We start from the raw sequence: 18564 nt of genomic DNA, 5'->3' as shown, positions 1-18564 counted from the left end.
CTGTTGGTCACCACAGTCATTGCTTAAGTGATTCATTTGTTGCAGGCTTAAGTGGAAACACAGGACATAGAAATCTCAAAGATTAAAGAACACCTTGATGACTTAGAAAATAATCATTGGAGGAACAACCTCAGATTATTGGGGATACAAGGTAGCTCTGAAGGGTAGAATATGCACAAGTTCTTGGAAAAACATCTTCCAGAGGCAGTGGGTATGTACAACTTCATTACCATTGAATAGGTGCACAGAGCTGTCAGATCCATGCCATCTGGTTCTCAGCTCCTACATCATGTTGCTTTTCACCTTTTGAACTTCAAGAATAAAGTATTACTACAAGAAAAAGATGATAAAACCTTTTTTCTTCTTGCCCAGAAAGTCAGCCTGGTACAAGATTTTTCAGCCTAGTCCTGGAGCAAAGGAAAGACTTTGTGCACATATGCTGCTAGTACTAGATTCTTTCAATATCCTGCCAAATTAGTGCTAAGGTACAAGGCTGAGAGGTATTTTCATTTCAGCTGACTAGACTTCTAAACTTCCTACTTAAGCAACTCTCCCAGATAAGTATGCTTAATCTCTCAAGGAATGAACCTTCCTCTGCATAGAAATCCACTTGTGACCTAACATCTAGACAACAGGGCAGTCCAGAGCAGGAGCATTTTGCTGAATGAAGTGCATTCTCCTCCAAAGTTCACACGTAGAAATCTGAAGACAACTTTTTGGAGTCCCTACAGATTACAGGTTTTGACTTCCATTTTATGGCTGTCAGAACCTTGGAACTGGAGGAGACCTCCTCTTTCACTTTTATGCTGAAGTAATTGAAAGGAAGTAACCCATCACAGCCAAAGTACTACTTCAAAACCAGTGCATCAGTTATTTTTTGGCCACGCAGGTCACCTGCCTGACAAGCTGAATGACAGTACCAAATATGTGTGCTTGTATATTACTGTTGGAGTATTTGTAATGTTGGGGAGAGCACAAAAGTTCAAGAACAGGAGTAGGGCATGGAAGGCTGGAAGAGCCCTCAACAAACCAATGCAGGATGGCCCTAGCAAAACTTGCTCTGCCTCTAGAAACCATATCCAATTTATAATGTGTAGTAAGGGTATGCACTGAGGACCAAGTAGCAGCTTCAAGGATGGAATTGATGTCCAAACCTGAAGAAAGCACCAGACGAAGCAACAGCCCTAGTGGAATGAACTGTAACTGAAGGAGACAGATACTTGCAGTGAAAAGAATAACAGAAGGAAAAGGCTTTACATATCCAGGAGGAGATGATTTGTTTGCAAACAGCTAAATCCAAAGTCCTGGGATGAAAAGAAATAAAAAGCTGGTCAGACTTATGAATGGTCTTCGTTTTATCCAAATAATACCCGAGTTGTCTGCACAAATCCAAGGCATACAGAACCCTCTCACAAGCGGACTGTGGAGAAGAAAAAAATGAAGGGAGTTGTACTGTGATTTAAGGACAATTTAACATCCTTGGGCATAAAAGAAAGATTAGTACGAATAGATGACCTGTCTCTGTGAAAAATCAAAATAAGAGGACGGTATGGTCGTCGGAAGCACCTAAACAAAAGAAGCACTGTTCATGGTGATCCTTATGGCAAATCTGCATCCCACACTGACATTTTTCCTTCTTGGATGACTTGACTTCCAGGTAACCAAAAGTAAAAAAGACGAACAGTAGAAAAAAAAAAAAAAGACCCCAATGGGCACTTTTCTGCTGGCTAGGTATCAGCACAGCAAAGGACGTGCAGACTGACGATCGATGATGGAGTTCAGATGACTGCAAACAAAGACGTTCTGGGTAACTGTGTCTGTACGCTACCTTTTGATGCCCTACATCCTGAGCGTGTAGCATACATGTGATGGAGTGCACACAAGATCTAAAGGCTTTGGTATACTGGCAGGATGTTGGGCTATCCTTGGCAGAGGTGAAGAATACTGCAACAGTGATACAGAAGGACACCCATAAGGACATGATACTAAGAAGTCATATATATGATTATTTGGATCTCAGAGTCCAAGGTGAGCGTTTTCATGGCACCAGCCACTTCGGTCTTGTACTGTTTCATTAATCTGACCTGTTTTTTTTTTTTACTGTAGCCATGGTTTACAACCTCCTTTTTTATTGACTTCTGAAGTTCGCTTATCCACTGCTTCCTGCAGTGTCACTAGTCATTAGCACTGCCTCAAAAAAAAAAGTCATTTCTCTTCCTAAGGCATATATATGACTCAATGTGGTTATGCTGAAAATAATTCTTACCAGTTCACTGATACTTTTAGCAGCTATCATACCTCTCAGCTGTCCAGATTTTTGACTCATATTTTTGATCTTTTCGTCATAAAATCTGATTTTTTTTCTGGCAAATTATTGAGGATTGATGCCACTTAATAAATTCCTACAACTTTCTAAGTCTGTAAGATTAATATTTAAAATCTGTCCCTATTTTGGGCCTTTGTCTGTCATTCTTTTTGGCTTTGTCCAGATTTCTTGTGATAGCAGGTTGAGAGGTATGGTAACTATCTGTTAGAATATTGTTGACTTTCTAAGAAAAGTAGTTGGCTGGTTAAAGTTTATCAGCTGTGTCTGTATGTCACAAGCCCTACACTACTGCTGTTGTTTGCTGATGTATTTATTTTTCTTTGGTTACCGAATACAGTAAATGGCATTCACTGTCATAGGTGACAAAGCTAATTGAGTGGTTATCTTTCAGGTATTATTGACAGTACAGTTGGAGAGAGGAGGCAGGTTGTGGCAGTAACAGGTGATGGTACCAACGACGGCCCAGCCTTGAAGAAAGCAGATGTTGGATTTGCCATGGTATGTTGACTGCACTTCTCTTTCAATCCCTCATATCAATGCTGTTGCAGTGTCACAAGTCTTAAAGCTTGGTTTTGTCTTGCCGCCTCCAATTTTCTATTTTAGCAGAAGTCAAGTGACTGTTAGAATTTTTTGTTTTAATGTTTTAACTTGACAGGTGTACTTTCTTGAATTTAATGTACACTGGTTATCTCTACAATTGGCATGGAATTATGGGGTGTATTTTTACAGATAACAAAGGCTTACTGTCCTAATTGCTGATGTACAGACACCATCCATTAGTTTGTAGACTATGCTACCACCTCTTCTTATCTCCTTGGTCCATTTCAAAAACTGGTACAAGTGTCTAGTGGGTGTATCAGCAGAGGCTCTAGTAGTTTTATTTACTTACAGAATCGCATACTTTGACTCTGAGAAAGTTCATTAAATAGTCCAAAGCTCATGGTTCTTCCCTAAAAAGTGGTACTAATGTTCGGCGATTTTACTTGGTAAGAATTCATAAAGGGGGCCCCTTTTTTAATGATCATGAGTACATCACAGCTAGAGTAAGCAAAGCTGATTTCATTTATATGAAAAATTATTTTACAAAGTGCGTTTTGGAAAGTAGTATAAAATGTTTGGAGCTTCCTGTGTTGCATTACGTTTTGTTGAAGTAGTGACATCTGAAGCTTCACATTCTGGATAATATAAATTGATACAGACAAATATCTATGAAAGCTTTTGTATTCTAGACACTACCTAGGTACTTGCTTGGTTACAGCAAGTGGTTTCTGCTTACGATGGTCCTTTTTTCAGAGTTTTATGATAGACCAAGCTAGATTTTGTTGCGTAGTGCAGTTTGATGTACAACTGGTTACCAGTAATGAAGTCCAGGTTGCAGTACAGCATGGAAGGTATCACATTCTTGAGGATGGAACTGATGAAGAGACAGGCCTGTGTCTGCAGTGCTGGCAACCTGAGTTCTAGAATGGACTTGGGTTGCTGGGTGGGGCTAACCAGGGAAATAGGATGAAGCAGCTCGTGGCCAGCACTTGTATCCCAGTTGAGATGTTGGGAAACTGGATGGCTCTGTGACCTCTGAAGACCGGGAACCTTGAAGTTCATCTCGGGTTAATGAAGCGGGTGATGTGTTGTGATTGCATTACACTGTCATTACTAAGGTAAATGACTGGCCATGAAATGGGGACAAGTCTCAGGTTACATGCTTGCTGCTCTCTCTGATTACCCTGCTCCCCAGGCTTAGTGGAGAGTTACTGTTCAGGACAACTCCCCAAGAAACGGGAGGGTCCACCCAGCAAAGGGTAACATCCAAACTAGATGTCAGGAATAGGTGAGCGGAGAAGCTGGAAGAGGGGGAGCATGGTCAGGGAGGAGGACGATGTTTAAAAAAGAAACATCTTAAGTATTGGATTTAGGAATTAAGTTCAACAGGCAGCATATTATTTTGACATACACTTGACTTATGCAGTGATGTCATAAGCTGCAGTTAATTGACAACAAATTAATAGAGGAAATTCCTGGATAGTCAACATGCTAGCAATTATGCATGGAGTCCAGGTATAATATATATATATATATATATATATATATATATATATATATATATATACATATACATATATATATATATATATATATATATATATATATCTACATCTAAAAGCAGATGTAACTAGTAAGTACACAAGGGGTGTGCTGACAGTGTGTCCTGTCCTATGCACATATTGGCAGATAAAATCCAGGATGTTTCCTTGGTATTGATACTAGATTAGAGTTACTTTACCTAACTACAAAGCTGTAATCCCACATGGAGCCTGGTCTTAAGGATGACATTTTTACAGTCTGTGAACAACCAGATTCTGCTTCTGCTAACCCCAAAAAGTTGTTGTCATCTGTAATCCCCAAGTTAAATGGAGTTAAATCCTATCTTTGCATGACAATACAGACTCCCCTGTGATATCTTTATCCCACCATACATCACAGAAACCATGTCACACTTTACTACCATACCACCCAGGAATCCAAGACATATGATGGTAAAGGTGTTTTCTTCCACTACATTGGGTTTCAGAACCCATAAACCATATGCCTTATTTGTCCATGCTTCAGTGATTTCTAATAGACCAGACACTGGAGAAGCTAACACACTGCATCACCTTGATTCTGTGATCAGGGAGAATCAGGTTAAGACCCTTACTACAGCTTTTACAGTGGCTTCCATGTCCTGCTGCAGTATTTGTTTGGCCAAGCTTAGTGAAACATCTTGAGGGACTTTTTGGCTATAGATGCAGTTATGATGGGCCCTGTTTTTAAGACTGCTGCAGAAAAGACCCCACTCAGACACCAGGATATCTGCAAGCCCAGACTGCATTCCTCAAAGGAGCCATATTGCTGGTCATTCTTTATGGGGAGTCCTTAGGTTACATGTCTGTCTTCTTTTTTCCATAGAGGACAGGATATTTCTATCTGGTCTTAGATTTTAACAACCTCAAGACTGAACATTGTCACATCGTTATGAATGGTGTCTGCAAGGTTCGTGACCCTGCTGCTTCAGGACACTGAATAGCAAATCAGTGTCTTTGGTCTGGACCAAAAGGTTCTTTGATTTACTGTGGATGGGCAGCACCTTTGGTTTACTGCAGTTTGCTGTCTTATGCATTCATAGTGATAGCCATTGTGACTGAAGCCTTGCAAGAGAAGTTTTCATATTACTTTACTTCTACAACTGTCTATTTATGATGCACTTTGTGACAGATATGAAGGTAGCGTTTCAGTCTTTGACATGCCTCTGATTACAGAAATTGGTGTGAGGGGAGTCCATAAATTAGAGAACTCCTCAGTGACCTCAGCTAAGAGGATGGCCTTTACTAGAGCAGCAGTGGACCCTCTTCTGTGTCCGTCATTTTTGTCTCTAAAGAGAATCCTGAGATGTTACTGAGTCATCTTCTATGAGGATGCAACAGAAGGTGTAGGGTCAAACCTTCTTGCATCTTTTGAGCTGATGTAGGCCAGAGTTTCTGCAGTTCCGCTCATGTATTGGAATGTGAGGAGATATCGGTGGCTGCAGAATCAGAATGGTCTCATAGAACCATCTTATGATGCCAGACCATTGATACTAGGCATTGGAATGATGGATGAATCCCACCCGACCCTGTCTGGACTAAAGTTCTGAGCTATTGAGCTTCTTCCTGGGCTCAGGGTACAAAGTTTGATTCCTTCTACCTTCATTTGCATAGTGTGTGACTAAGCAAGTCTGTTAACCAGGCAATGCTCCCAGCAAAACTTGTCCACTGTGTTGATGTGGTCAACAAATTAGTAAAAAAAAAAAAACTCACCCTTTCCTACAGCAGAACCAGTCAAAAGCCCTGACAATGTATGCTTCCCTAGAAATGTTTTTTGCATGACACTTCACTTTATTCAAAGTGTCACACTAGACATAAATCCGAATAAAAAAAAGTTGTAAAAGATAGATTACTGACAAATCAAGACAGTATCAGATTTAATCACAACAATTCAAGTATGCCACATCCATAACAATAAGCAAGATAAACCCCTGTATCTCTCCCTTGTCAAAATTACTTCTCTGAATTTGATATTTTGGTTAAAAAATAAAACAAAAATAGTAGATGTACCGTATATCCAGCTTTCTAATGAAACTTAAAGAACTTCTTTAATAAAATAGAACTTCATATAGCTGCTTTTAAACTAAAAATACAGACCAATAGTCAAACTTTTGCATATTTTATATTTTTATAATAAGACAATGCCCTATTCATCTTCTGCTAATGTCCCTATAATGTCACCAGTTTCTGATCTTCATTCCTTAAAAAAATTCTAACTAAATGGATCCATACCCTTTGATCCTGCCTAAGTAGCAGATGAGGAGTGCCTGTGTCCACTAACTAGAATTCAAGCCTGTCTGACTCCCAACAAGTATTGGATGAGCTACCCCTCCTATTCTAAACCCTTCTCAGTGAATGTTGCCAGTGAGGGTGAATTCTAAAATATGCAAATGCCACCAGCAAGACTAAAAAACTCTAACTGTGTTCCCACTGATAGGCTTGCCAATGGTGTCTGATCATTTAGCAGTTCCCTAAAAGGATGATGGAGTCTGTCTTGACTATTTATAGAGGGGTCTTCACAATCCATCTGCTAGTGCTCTGGTAAGTGTTTCTTGTTTTTCAGTTTTAAATGCTTTTTAAGAGTAAGAAGAGCCTTTCTTGCTTAGACCAGTCAAGTAGTCCATGATGTGATAGTTTAAAAGATGGTCACATTAGGCAGTGGCCATTGACAGAGATCACCTTTCCAGCTGTTCACATCCCAGTGGAAATTAATGTATCAGCAGACTCCCAGAGCTGCAGTCCTTTTAGATTTAGAAATCCTGGATTATCAAAATTTTCCAGCATTGGGTACCACAAACATAAACTTGTTTAGCACAGTGGATGTGATCCTACACTTGATCTCTTCAGTTCAGAAGGACAAATGGAGTTAGTGGTGGATGGAGTCTCTGTCCTATGGTAAGGAAGATCTGTATATCTCATTACTAAGGGTTTTGCATCCAGAAAGAAAGAGGTCATGGTCTCCCTCTACTCTTCCCTTATTAGGCCAATCATCGAGTACAATGCCCCATTTGGCATGTACCTCTCTAGACACCTGCAACAACTGGAGAGGCCGCAAAAGTACTTCACAAAGGGGATCCTAGGCTTTAAACACTTGTCCTATATGGACAGACTCAAAAAACTCCAACTATTCTCTGTCTCATATCGCCTACTTAGAGGCAATCTCTGCTTGACTTACAAAGCCATGTCTGACCCAGCTCTGTTAGAAATGCTACATCTAAAGAAATCCCAATCCCTCCGCACCACACGCTCAAGAGACCTCAACGTCATTACCACAATTAACAGAACATGCTGGAGGGACATGTTCTTAACCCAGAGACTGCCCATGCTATGGAAAAGACTTCCCATACATGTCAAGCAGAGCACTTCACTGGCCCTCTTCAAGAGAAATCTTGATGAGTGGATGGGAAACAGAAAATTCACCCCAGGGATAACTCCAGTGGCTCTACTCAACAGAGGCACTGGGAACTAAAATCGGGTGGCACTATGCCAGGGTAATCCTATGGCTAGGCTTGTAAAGGCCCCAGGGCCATTAGCCTAGTACACACCTATGAACCTGTATGTCTCTCACCCAAGCTGTCCAGTTCAACATCTGTGAAATTTATAGAAGGACCAAAGCTCATGTTTCTCATATGATGACTGAGAATGGTGTAGATTCAGGCAGCGTAGTTTCTGCTGGTGCAGGAAGGTGACCCAGTAAGCCAAGAAAGTTTGCCGTGTCTGGGATAACACCTAGTTGCTCAGTTTCTACCAGACTTGCCGATAGCTTTACCACCTGTTCCTTTTTTTGTGCCTAGCAGTCCAGATTTTAGTAGTTGTACCCTCTGGCAATAGCCATAGCACAGGAAAACATTTGAACATCCTTTAAATATTCCAGAAATATATAATATGGTATCTAAAACATTAATTTGATACAAAAATAGAGATATCTTTTTCAACCGTGAGACTTTACGTTAGCAAAATGCTGACACATCTTTTACTTTTGTTAAGGCAGTATTTCTTTTTCTTTCTTTTTCTTTTCTATTTGACTGATTTTTTGTTTCCTGCCTGCTTCATGCAGGATTAATTCCTGGGCAGCTCAGATGTTCTTCGTGTTTCACTGTCGCAGTCATCACATTTGGGTTATTTGCTTGCAGTAGCCCTCAGTCAGCCTGAATAACAAAGTCTTGGGTCCTGCGTCGGATGCTGTCCCTTCTTCCGTGATGTCAGGTCGTCAGGGGTATAAAACATGCAGCCGACGCCATTACATCAGTCTTTCTTGACCGAAGCAAAAGCAGTTCGCAAGTGACGGTTGGCCGACTACTGAAATTTTTGTTTTCAAGTTTCAGAACCGAAGTCTTCAACTAAAAGCTAAGTACCCCATTGGGGAAACTTTTTCTTACTCTAAACCGATGTCAGTTGTTGTTGTTTTTCTTTCGGCTTTTCCTGGTTAGGGGTCGCCACAGCGGAACTCCGGTCCGCTAATGATTGGCAGTAGATTTTTACGGTGCTGAGGTGCCAGTTTGACACCCAACCTTCAATGAAGGCACGCCCATTCACACATGTCTTTCGAACACTACTCGACCATGGGGAGGGCATGCAGACTCCGCACAGAAGGCACTCCAGCCGAGAATCGAATGGGAGAACATCTTGCTGTGAGGCGACAACGCTACCGCTGCACCACAGCGGATGTCAGGAAAAGTAAATAATTGCATTACTTGTGAAAAGCAAATACCTCATAAAGATTTTCATTTGTACTGTATTCCTTGCCTAGGCCCTGACCATGACATACCTCGCTGTCAGTTTTGTGCCTTATTTAAACCATGAACTATCCTGCGTCGGTATATTTTCGCTGATAAATATTTTGGTGCTCGGTTCAATTACCCTGATATGTCTTCGGTAAGCCATCTGACTACCGACATTCTGAAAAAACACAAAGATAAAGACAGAGACAGGCCGCCTAGGCCCAAAGTTGCTGACGCTTCTCCTAAGCCAGTCGCTAGTTCGCCGGTACTCAGTGAGGTGATTTCACAGCCCCTGATACCCGCTACTTCAGATTTGCAGGCCTCTACTGAGACCCATTCGGAGTCCGGTATGCCACGAGATGCTTCAACTGTGGAACCTGCGGATGTCTCTACCTTGGATGGGTCCGGAGCCACTGTGCAAGCACCGGCTTCTGAGGATGTATTCAGGCCTACTGACTTGCATATTAAACCGACGCCATCTTCTTCTTCAAGGCCTAAAACTTGAACCATGCCTAGAAAACTGATGCTCAGACCGCATGGTCAAGCCTCTATGCCTAAAAAACAAATGATAAGAATGGCTGAAGAACTTATTACTTTAATCAGGGGAAGCCAGCCTTCCCCCTCTAAGAGACCTAGGACTGAGTTTGCTTATGATATTTCTGACCAGGATTCTGAATTTTCTGTTTCCTCGGATGACCAGGATTCACCCTTATCTACTTACGAGGATTCTGATGCTGAGGACTCTATTCCCTCTGCCCCCAGAGGATTTCTCTTTTGGTGAATTATTTGCATACTCTCAGGAAGCATTTTCATTGGGAAAGTCAGGATTTCTCTGAGTCTAAAAAGAGACTTAGGGATTTCTTACTCCTGCCCCAGCACAGGCCTTTAGCCATCATTCTGTACTAGACATTGTTGATGATGCCTTTTCGGAATCTAGCTTGGCCCCTGACTCTTTACCTCCTGCTCCCAGAAAACCTAATAGATATTACAGGGTCCCTGACTCTCACAAGTTCCTTTTTAAAAATCCTACTGCAGATCCTGAGACCATTTCCCAGGGGACCTTCTTCTTTCGGCTTTTCCCGGTTAGGGGTTGCCACAGCAGAATTCCGGTCTGATAATGATTGGCAGTAGATTTTTACAGTGCCGAGGTGCCAGCTCGAAGCCCAACCTTCAACAAAGGCACGCCCATTTACAAATGTCTTTCAAACACCACTCGAGCGCTGGGAGGACATGCAGACTCCACACAGAAGGTGCTCCAGCCGAGACTCGAACGGGAGAACCTCTTGCTGTGAGTCAACAATGCTACCGCTGCACCACCGCGGCTTCAAAAAAAAAAACTGTTAAAGATTTTTTACAAGTACAACCTTCAAGGTTTAGTAGGCATTGGCCTTCCAAGAATTGGTCCTTTCCTGCCTCTTCCAGAACTTCCCAGTCCAAACCCAGATCCAGCAGAGCTCCCAGGCTTCAGTCCCAGGATATGCACAGGACTAAGCATTGGGGGGCCTCCACTTCCAAATCTGGGAGTAATAAAACTCCCCCCTATGGCAAACTGTCTCAATAACTTCTTTTTAAAACTTCCAAGCACTTCTCAACTGACTGCCCCTTTGGGGGGAAAGATTGTTGTTCATGCAAAGAACTGGGAACTCATTACCCAGGACAAATGGGTTTTAAATATAGTGTCCCAGGGATACAGATTTCACTTTCACAGGTTACCAACACCAAGCTGGTGGCCAGATCTACCTCCAAATCAGTGGGCAGAGGCCCAAAAGCAAGTACTTTCTCTCTCAAGCATGAGGGCTATTCAACTGGTACCAGAAGAGGAAAAGGGACAAGGTTTCTACCTGAGACTTTTCCTGGTACCCAGAAAAGACAATTCATGGCGTCCTATCCTGGACCTGTCTACTCTAAACACCTTTTTGGTGATTCCAAAATTCAAGATGCTGACTCTTCACTAGTTGCTCCCTATGCTAGGCAAAGACGCTTGGTTGACAACACTAGATCCCAGTCAGGGAATCTTGCAGAAGATACCTACACTTCAAAGCAGGCTACACACACTATCAGTTTTCTGCACTGCCCTTTGGCTTATCTACTGCGCCCAGGGTATTCACAAAGTGCCTAGCTCCAGTTATTGCATTTTGCAGGCAAAGAAATATTCAAATATGCCCATACCTGGATGATTGTCTAATTCAGGCAGAAAGCCAGGACATACTTTTGAATCATTTGGCTTTTGTACAAAGGTTGCTAACTTGTCTGGGGTACGCCATAAATGAAAAGAAATCACACCTGGTATCCTGTCAACAAGTTATATTCCTGGGAGCAAGCTTGAATACAACTTCCAAATGGCTTTCCTCACACCAGAGAAACAAATTCATTTGACAGCCTACTTCAAACAAGTGGCCACAAAAACCCTGCTATCTGCAAGGCAAATACTACAAGTCTTGGGGTTCATGGCCTCCAGCATTCTTCTAATTCCATATGCAAGACTGCATATGAGGAAACTGCAATGGTGTCTAAAAAGCCTATGGTGTCAACATTCTTAAGATCTAGAAGCAATGATTCCTATCATACCTTGCCTACGCCTAGAGTTCCTTTGGTGAGCAGAGGCCTGCCACCAAAACAAGGGACTACCATTCACACTACCTTCTGCCACCCAAATCCTAACAACAGATGCATCAGACTATGCATGGGAGGCTCACCTGGCAGGGAGGTGCATTCAGGGCAAATGGAACCCAAGTCAAATGCACCTGCATATCAATCCAAAAGAAATGTTAGCTGTACAGAATGCTCTGAAAGCCTTCAAGGACCACATTCTTCCAGGACAATGGTAAAGATGGACAACACCACTGTTATGTGGCACATAAACAAGCAGGGGGTACACATTCTTACCCCCTCTGCAGACTAGCCATGGCATTGTGGAACACAGCCCTGAGCTACCAAGTACATCTACAAGCTCAATTCCTGCCAGGAAAACTAAATACACTGGCAGATGAACTAAGCAGAAACCTCATGGACCCACACAAGTGGAAACTGTAACCAAGGATTTTCAACATGTTGACAAGCAAATGGGGGAGCCCAGATATAGACCTGTTTGCCTCCCCCCAGAACTATCAATTGGACACATTCTGCACAAGGACTCCCCACAAACAAGCTTGGAAACTTCTGTCTCTACTGGACAGTGGCACAGAAAATTAACTTTCTTGGGTGGTGTAACCTATGGAACCTTGCTGGCTAGGCTTACGTAGGCCCTTGGGCCGATAACCTAGTACCTACCTATGAACCTATGAATGTGGATTCTCTGTCCTTCAGCTGGAAAAGCCTTTCAGTTTATGCCTTTCCTCCCCTGCCTCTGCTCTCCATGCAAGATAAACCAAGGACGATTTTGGTTGCACCAGACTGGCCACGCCAACACTGGGTACCCCCTCTTGCGCAGTGTGTCACTGTTGGCCCCATGGCACCTGCCTCAGACCCCTACCCTATTGTCTCAGCAGGGGAACCAGATTCTGCACCCTCAGCTTCAAACACTGAACCAAGCAGTCTAGCTAATTGCAGTGATGGATATCATTTTAGAGGCAAGGAGGCCTAGTACTAGAAAATCTTATGCTGAAAAATGGAAAAGATTCTGTGCTTGGAACCAAGCTCAAGGGATGAGCATAGCAGTGCCCAATTTACCTCAGATTTTACATTACTTAACTGAGATGCTTCACAAGGGCCTGTCTTTCTCCTCCATCAAAATTCACGCCTCAGCCATTTCAGCTCATTACAACACAGAACCTCCCCTCTTCTCTCATCCACTGCTCAAGCAGTTCCTCAGAGGGGCCAAAAATTTATGACCACCCGGAAGAGCTCCAACTCCAACCTGGGAACTTAACTTTTTATTGGAGAAACTCACTCTTCCTCCTTTCGAGCCTGCTGCTACTGCAGACTTAAAATTCCTTTCTTGGAAAATAACTTTCCTTTTAGCAATCATTTCAGCAAGAAGTGTATCTGAATTACAGGCCCTTATGACAGTGGAGCCTTTCATTATCTTTCATGCGGACAGGGTGTCCCTCAGGACCAATTCCTCCTTCATTCCCAAGGTGGTATCCAGTGTGGCCCTTAATCAGTCCATTCATTTGCCAACCTTCTTTCCTAATCCACAGAACAAAGGGGAATGGATAATGCACTCCTTAGATGTGCACAGACAACTTAGATTCTACTTGGACAGGACTAAACCTCAAAGGAAATCTGAACAACTGCTGGTGACATTTGCTGCAGGGGCAGAGGGGAAGGCTAGTTCAAAGCAAACCATTTCCAAATGAATAGGCCATTGCATTCATTTCTGCTACAAGCGCCAGGAAAACCTATCCCACAGGGGATCAGACCCCACTCAACCAGGGCTGCATCTACCTCTACAGCCTTTCTCAGAGGCGTCCCTACCAGGGACATCCTAGAAGCTGCTACCTGGCGTTCTGTACATACTTTCACCAAGCATTACCATCTGTCAGTTTTCTCTAACTCCAGAGCTGGCTTTGCCACTGCAGTCTTGCAGGGCCTTATAGCTGGTCCTAATGCTATCTAAATTCCTCCTCCCATCCTTAGCTTTGGCAATCTACCCAAATGTGATGACTACAACAGTGAAACACGAAGAACATAGTATAGTTGTGTACACTTACCATAAATGTAGATGTTCGAGTGTATTCACTGTTGCAGTCCTGGTTACCCTCCCTCCAGCCCCCTTACTTTTTTTGGTGGCTATACCTCTACTCTCCTTTACTATGCTCAAAAGCTTTTTGGTGTATTTGCTTTTTTTTGTTGGAGGTATAACCTTGTATATTTATAAATTTGATTGCTTCCCATTAGGGGGGCACCTGACATCTGGGACAAGAAAAACTGATGTAATGGCGTCGGCTGCATGTTTTATATCCCTGACGACCTGACGTCACAGAAGAAGGGACAGCATCTGACGCAGGACCCAAGACTTTGTTATTCAGGCCGACTGAGGGCTACTGCAAGCAGATAACCCAAATGTGATGACTACAGCAGTGAATACACTCAAACATCTACATTTATGGTAAGTGTACACAAATGTACTTTTTTAATATTGAGACAGATTCCCAGTAAAAGAGAGAGAAACCCTGCTTCCCAACTCCTTGGATTCCAAGGTGAATAATATGACTCTGATGTAAATCACAGATGATCTCTCCATTAGTATAAAGAACAGTAACAAAGATGTTATCAGGGTAATATTCTACTTTGGCTTAAGGAAAGTGGCAGCTCTGATTTTTGGTAGAAATCTTTGAGAAAGCCAGGGAGCCTTTCAGTCATCAGACAACACGTGCAAAAGACCTTTCTCCTGGATGGAGAGGTATCTCTCAGTCTGTCTGAAGGCTGTTCTTACCTATCAGTCTTAACATGAGTCTCTATTAATCCATGGTTATAGTATATGTGTCAGACATTTCTATACATGCAGACCTTGTAGTAGTAAATTTGGCCTACCACTGACTTTTTAAGCAGTTCCTGATTTAAGCATTTGTAACATTTTTTTTCCTGCCTTCTACCTGTTATCAGATATTCGTAAGGAGTTTATTGCATCAGAATGATGCCTTACTTATGAGCATTACATGTAGGTGAATCTCTGCCTTCTAGCCTGACTTCAAAACCTTTACAAATATCCCAGAGTGGAGACTGGGCTTCTCTCCTCGCAGGGGGATAGCAATGGAGCAAAACCTTCCCCATTTAGTTTTTTGCTTCAAGAAGCAATCTGTTGTTGAGTTCATCTATTCGTTGGTCCCTTCCAGAGAATGATTTGTACCTAGTTAGGAATTTTTTAATATTTTTCTACACAGCTTTTTTAGATCGCTTTTCTGACCTCCATACGTGCTGTTCTGTCTGTGGGATGACCGTAAGTTTATGATGCAGTCATTACACAGCCAGCCATGAGGGATGTTTCTGTTACGGTAATGGCCATAACCCTCGGTTGGCTGGTAATGTAGGCACCTGCAGCACTCCAGAGGGTATCATATGCTGTTCCTCTTGCTTTAACATGCTCCCACATCCATGACACATGATGGCTACAATCACTAGAATGGCAATACTAAGCCCCCACCACCCGGTATTTGTTTTGTATGAAAATTCATCCAAGTAACCCTACTTTCTACTTTATATAGCTATAACTTCATAGAACAGGAATCACATTGTTGTGAAGTATAACCCCTTTACAGAAACCTGTGAAGTCTGACTTCACTCATTCAGCATCATGTAATGCGATATTAACCTGAGCCCTGTACAGTTCCTGTAGCGCGATCAGTGATGGTGGCTGTAAGTATACAATATGCTATTTATTGAAGGAGATTTTTGTACAAATTGCTAATGGGAATTTGTCGTCTTGCAACTTTAAGCTGTAAGGTAGACATCCAAAATGTAAACTATGCTGTGCTGCATTTCAGCAATACTTTTCAGCCTGTGATTCTTATCTTAAGCTTCCAAAAAAGCATCAACTCTCAGAGGACCTTGCAAACAGATAATCAGGTTGCCAGTATAATTATTAAATGACTATTTCACTAAAAAAGGCAATTTTCTAGATATAAAATCTATGTAATATAGAAATTCCCTGTCCTGTGTACTCATAGCTGTGTTTGGATAGGAGGGGGCATACTGCACACCTGGGACATGTGGTTATAGTGTCCTCTTCCAACCCATCTACGGCCCTTCTTTTCTCTTTAACACACACACACACACACACACACACACACACACACACACACACACACACACACACACACACAAGTTAATTTACAAAAGTTCTATGCATCTCTTTAACCTGGTTTCCGTATGTCTCTCTTACTTTAAGGGACTTTCCATAGTAGATAACTTGACCAGAGAAAGTGGTATTTCCTGATACAGCTCTGGAACCAATGAGCTGTCACACTGCAACAAAAGAATTTACCCAAACATATTAATGGCACAGACTTAAAGCTACAGGTTGTATTTGTGTTAACATGCTCTGACGAAGGATTGTTTTCATGTGCTGTTGTACATGAATAACATTTTCATTTCTTATTACGTTTGTTATACTTTTCTTTATGTTGATGGTAATGGAGTTTTATTTTGACTTTTATGGGATGGATTGTTGCTCAGAAAGGTATTTTCAGGCTTAATTTACCTATTCAGATGATGCACCAACTTTTTTTTTTTTTTTTTTTGCTGCATTAAAGTATAGCTAATATGCATGTTATTTGTCAATTTTAGTACTATCCCACATTCCTAATGGAAATGGGATGAGTTGTATGCTATTTGGTATTCAAACTGTATGCTAATTAGGCACTTAGATTTTTTTTTTTTTTTTTTTGCTACATGTTCCGTACTTCTTAAGGGTCTTAGTACCTATATTCAGTGTCCAAGTTGAGAGGTATAAGTTAATCATTGTAGACATAACTGTCAAACGTAATCAGAGCTACATGTACTGTCACTACCAAGTAATATGTTATACTGCCTATTCTGCAGGTATTCCTGCCAAAGTGTTGTAATTTTGAAGGCATTATATATGCCTTTGCAGTTTAGTCTCCTTAACTGATATGAAAAATTGTTAATGGCAAATTATTGTTCTAGCTGATTTCTGAATCCGGCAGCTAGCTTGGCAACTTTATTACAGTTATCTGATGAATTATTGGTAACATACTCATCTAATGTTCTGAAAACCTATGCATGTTAGGTTGAAAGTATGTTAAAGATGCCCTGTTTACCTGTAAATGGTTGACTAAAAAAGATCCTTAGACTACTACATCTGCCTAGTTAACAATTATAACATAGATGTAAAATAAATAAATAAATTAATTAAAATGCCTTTTCCTTTGATACTGGCTCCCTCCAGTGGCATTTTTTGGTATTGCTAGTCATAATTTTCCCTTTTTTCCCCTCAAATATTTTTTATTTTCAGTTAAAATAACATTTACATAATATTTTAAATATCATTTTAAACAACTATGTACAATATTTACAATAGTCTGACTTTCAGTTATATACGCTGTATGTTATTAAATATAGAATTAACAGATCAGTTATCAGAGATACAATATTGATTATTGCAGTGTGTCCAACAAAGATATAACTTTCTTCCAAGGATTATTTACCAATGGCCTGGGATAGATTTGTAGTTCTTTGATTTTTATTTCCATCGATGCAGTTGTCTTCAGTAAAATGTAGAATTCTTCCAAGGTCTGGGGTGTATTTGAATTCCACCTTCTGGTTACACATTTCCTAGATATAGCAAGGATTGTCCATAACAAATGCATATTTGTCTTTTTCAGGTAGGGACCTTCATTTACATTTAGTATAATCAGAACTTTAGTTAAGGTAAAGGATTCATTAAATAAAGCTTATAAAAAATGATTCCATTCCAGTATGACTTAATTTTATTACATTCATAAAAAATATGAATCCAGTCTGCTTTATTTGACCTTTCACACCTCCAGCAAAAAACATTTGTAGTAGTACTGATCTTTTTAATTCTATCTGGTGTTAAAAATGCTTTATGTAATTATTTCCAGTTAAATGTTTTCCAGTACTGTGTGTTAGAGGTGTAATTAACTGATAGTAAGATGTTAGTTTTAATTTCTTCTGTTAACTGCAGTGACTGACCTTTTGTTAAGAACTGTCAGTATGATGGTTTGGGAATTGTTTTATATGTTATTAACTCTTTATATAGATTTGAAATGGAATTTTTCTTTTCACAACTGTTATATATAAATTCATACAGAAAACATATTAGATTTGGCGTATCTTTAAATGAGGAATTATTAATTAATCTGCATAAATCTTGAGTGTACATTAGAATGCTTTGTAAGGTTAACCAGTCCTGTGTTGGAATGTTGTAAGCAGTTTTTATCATATGTATATCTAAAAAAATTAATTTATTTACACATTCAAACCAGCATAAGAATCCATTTTGTTCCCAGGAGGTTATTGTTTCCTTATATATTTTGTGAGGAAAGTTCTTAGTGATGGTAAATGGGGTTAAAAGGTCAAACCAAAGTTTTAGATCTATGTTTGCATTGATAAGTTTCCTAAAGGAATTGATGTAATGATTAATCAGTGTTGTTTTAGAAGGTTTTGTTATATTATATTGTATACTTATGCATAGTATGTACCAGGGTTTGTTTGATTTGTCTATTGTTAAAATTTTTTTTAACAGATTAAATTAATTTGTTAATATAGCCATTGTTAATTCTTTCCAGTTGGCAAAATAATTTGGGTTTATCCAGTCTATTATAGTTTTAAGCACAGATGCTTTTATATATGTTTCTATTTCTGGGAAGTTCAATCCTCCTTGTTTCCAGGGTCTAATGTGATGAGTTAGAGCTACTCTATTCTTTTTGGGATACCATAAAACATTTATTAAACATGAGTTTATTTCTTTAAG

General features: G+C 40.6%; 1 protein-coding gene across 7 annotated transcripts in view; it reads left to right on the top strand.

The window, feature by feature from the left end:
- The window catches only part of LOC122806463 (plasma membrane calcium-transporting ATPase 1-like), a 1798374-nt gene that overhangs the window by 1605936 nt on the left and 173874 nt on the right, over positions 1-18564 (top strand). For all 7 annotated transcript variants that reach the window (XM_044076929.1, XM_044076926.1, XM_044076924.1 and 4 more), the window contains one exon: positions 2718-2824. In XM_044076929.1, coding sequence (XP_043932864.1) covers positions 2718-2824 — 107 coding nt within the window. The remainder of the gene's footprint in view (positions 1-2717; positions 2825-18564) is intronic.

The sequence above is a fragment of the Protopterus annectens genome, chromosome 7.part0, assembly GCF_019279795.1.
Source record: "Protopterus annectens isolate FY-2018-M chromosome 7.part0, PAN1.0, whole genome shotgun sequence".
Lineage (NCBI taxonomy): Eukaryota > Metazoa > Chordata > Ceratodontiformes > Protopteridae > Protopterus > Protopterus annectens.
The sequence above is the reverse complement of the archived record's forward strand: the minus strand, read 5'-3'. Positions and strand labels throughout refer to the sequence as shown.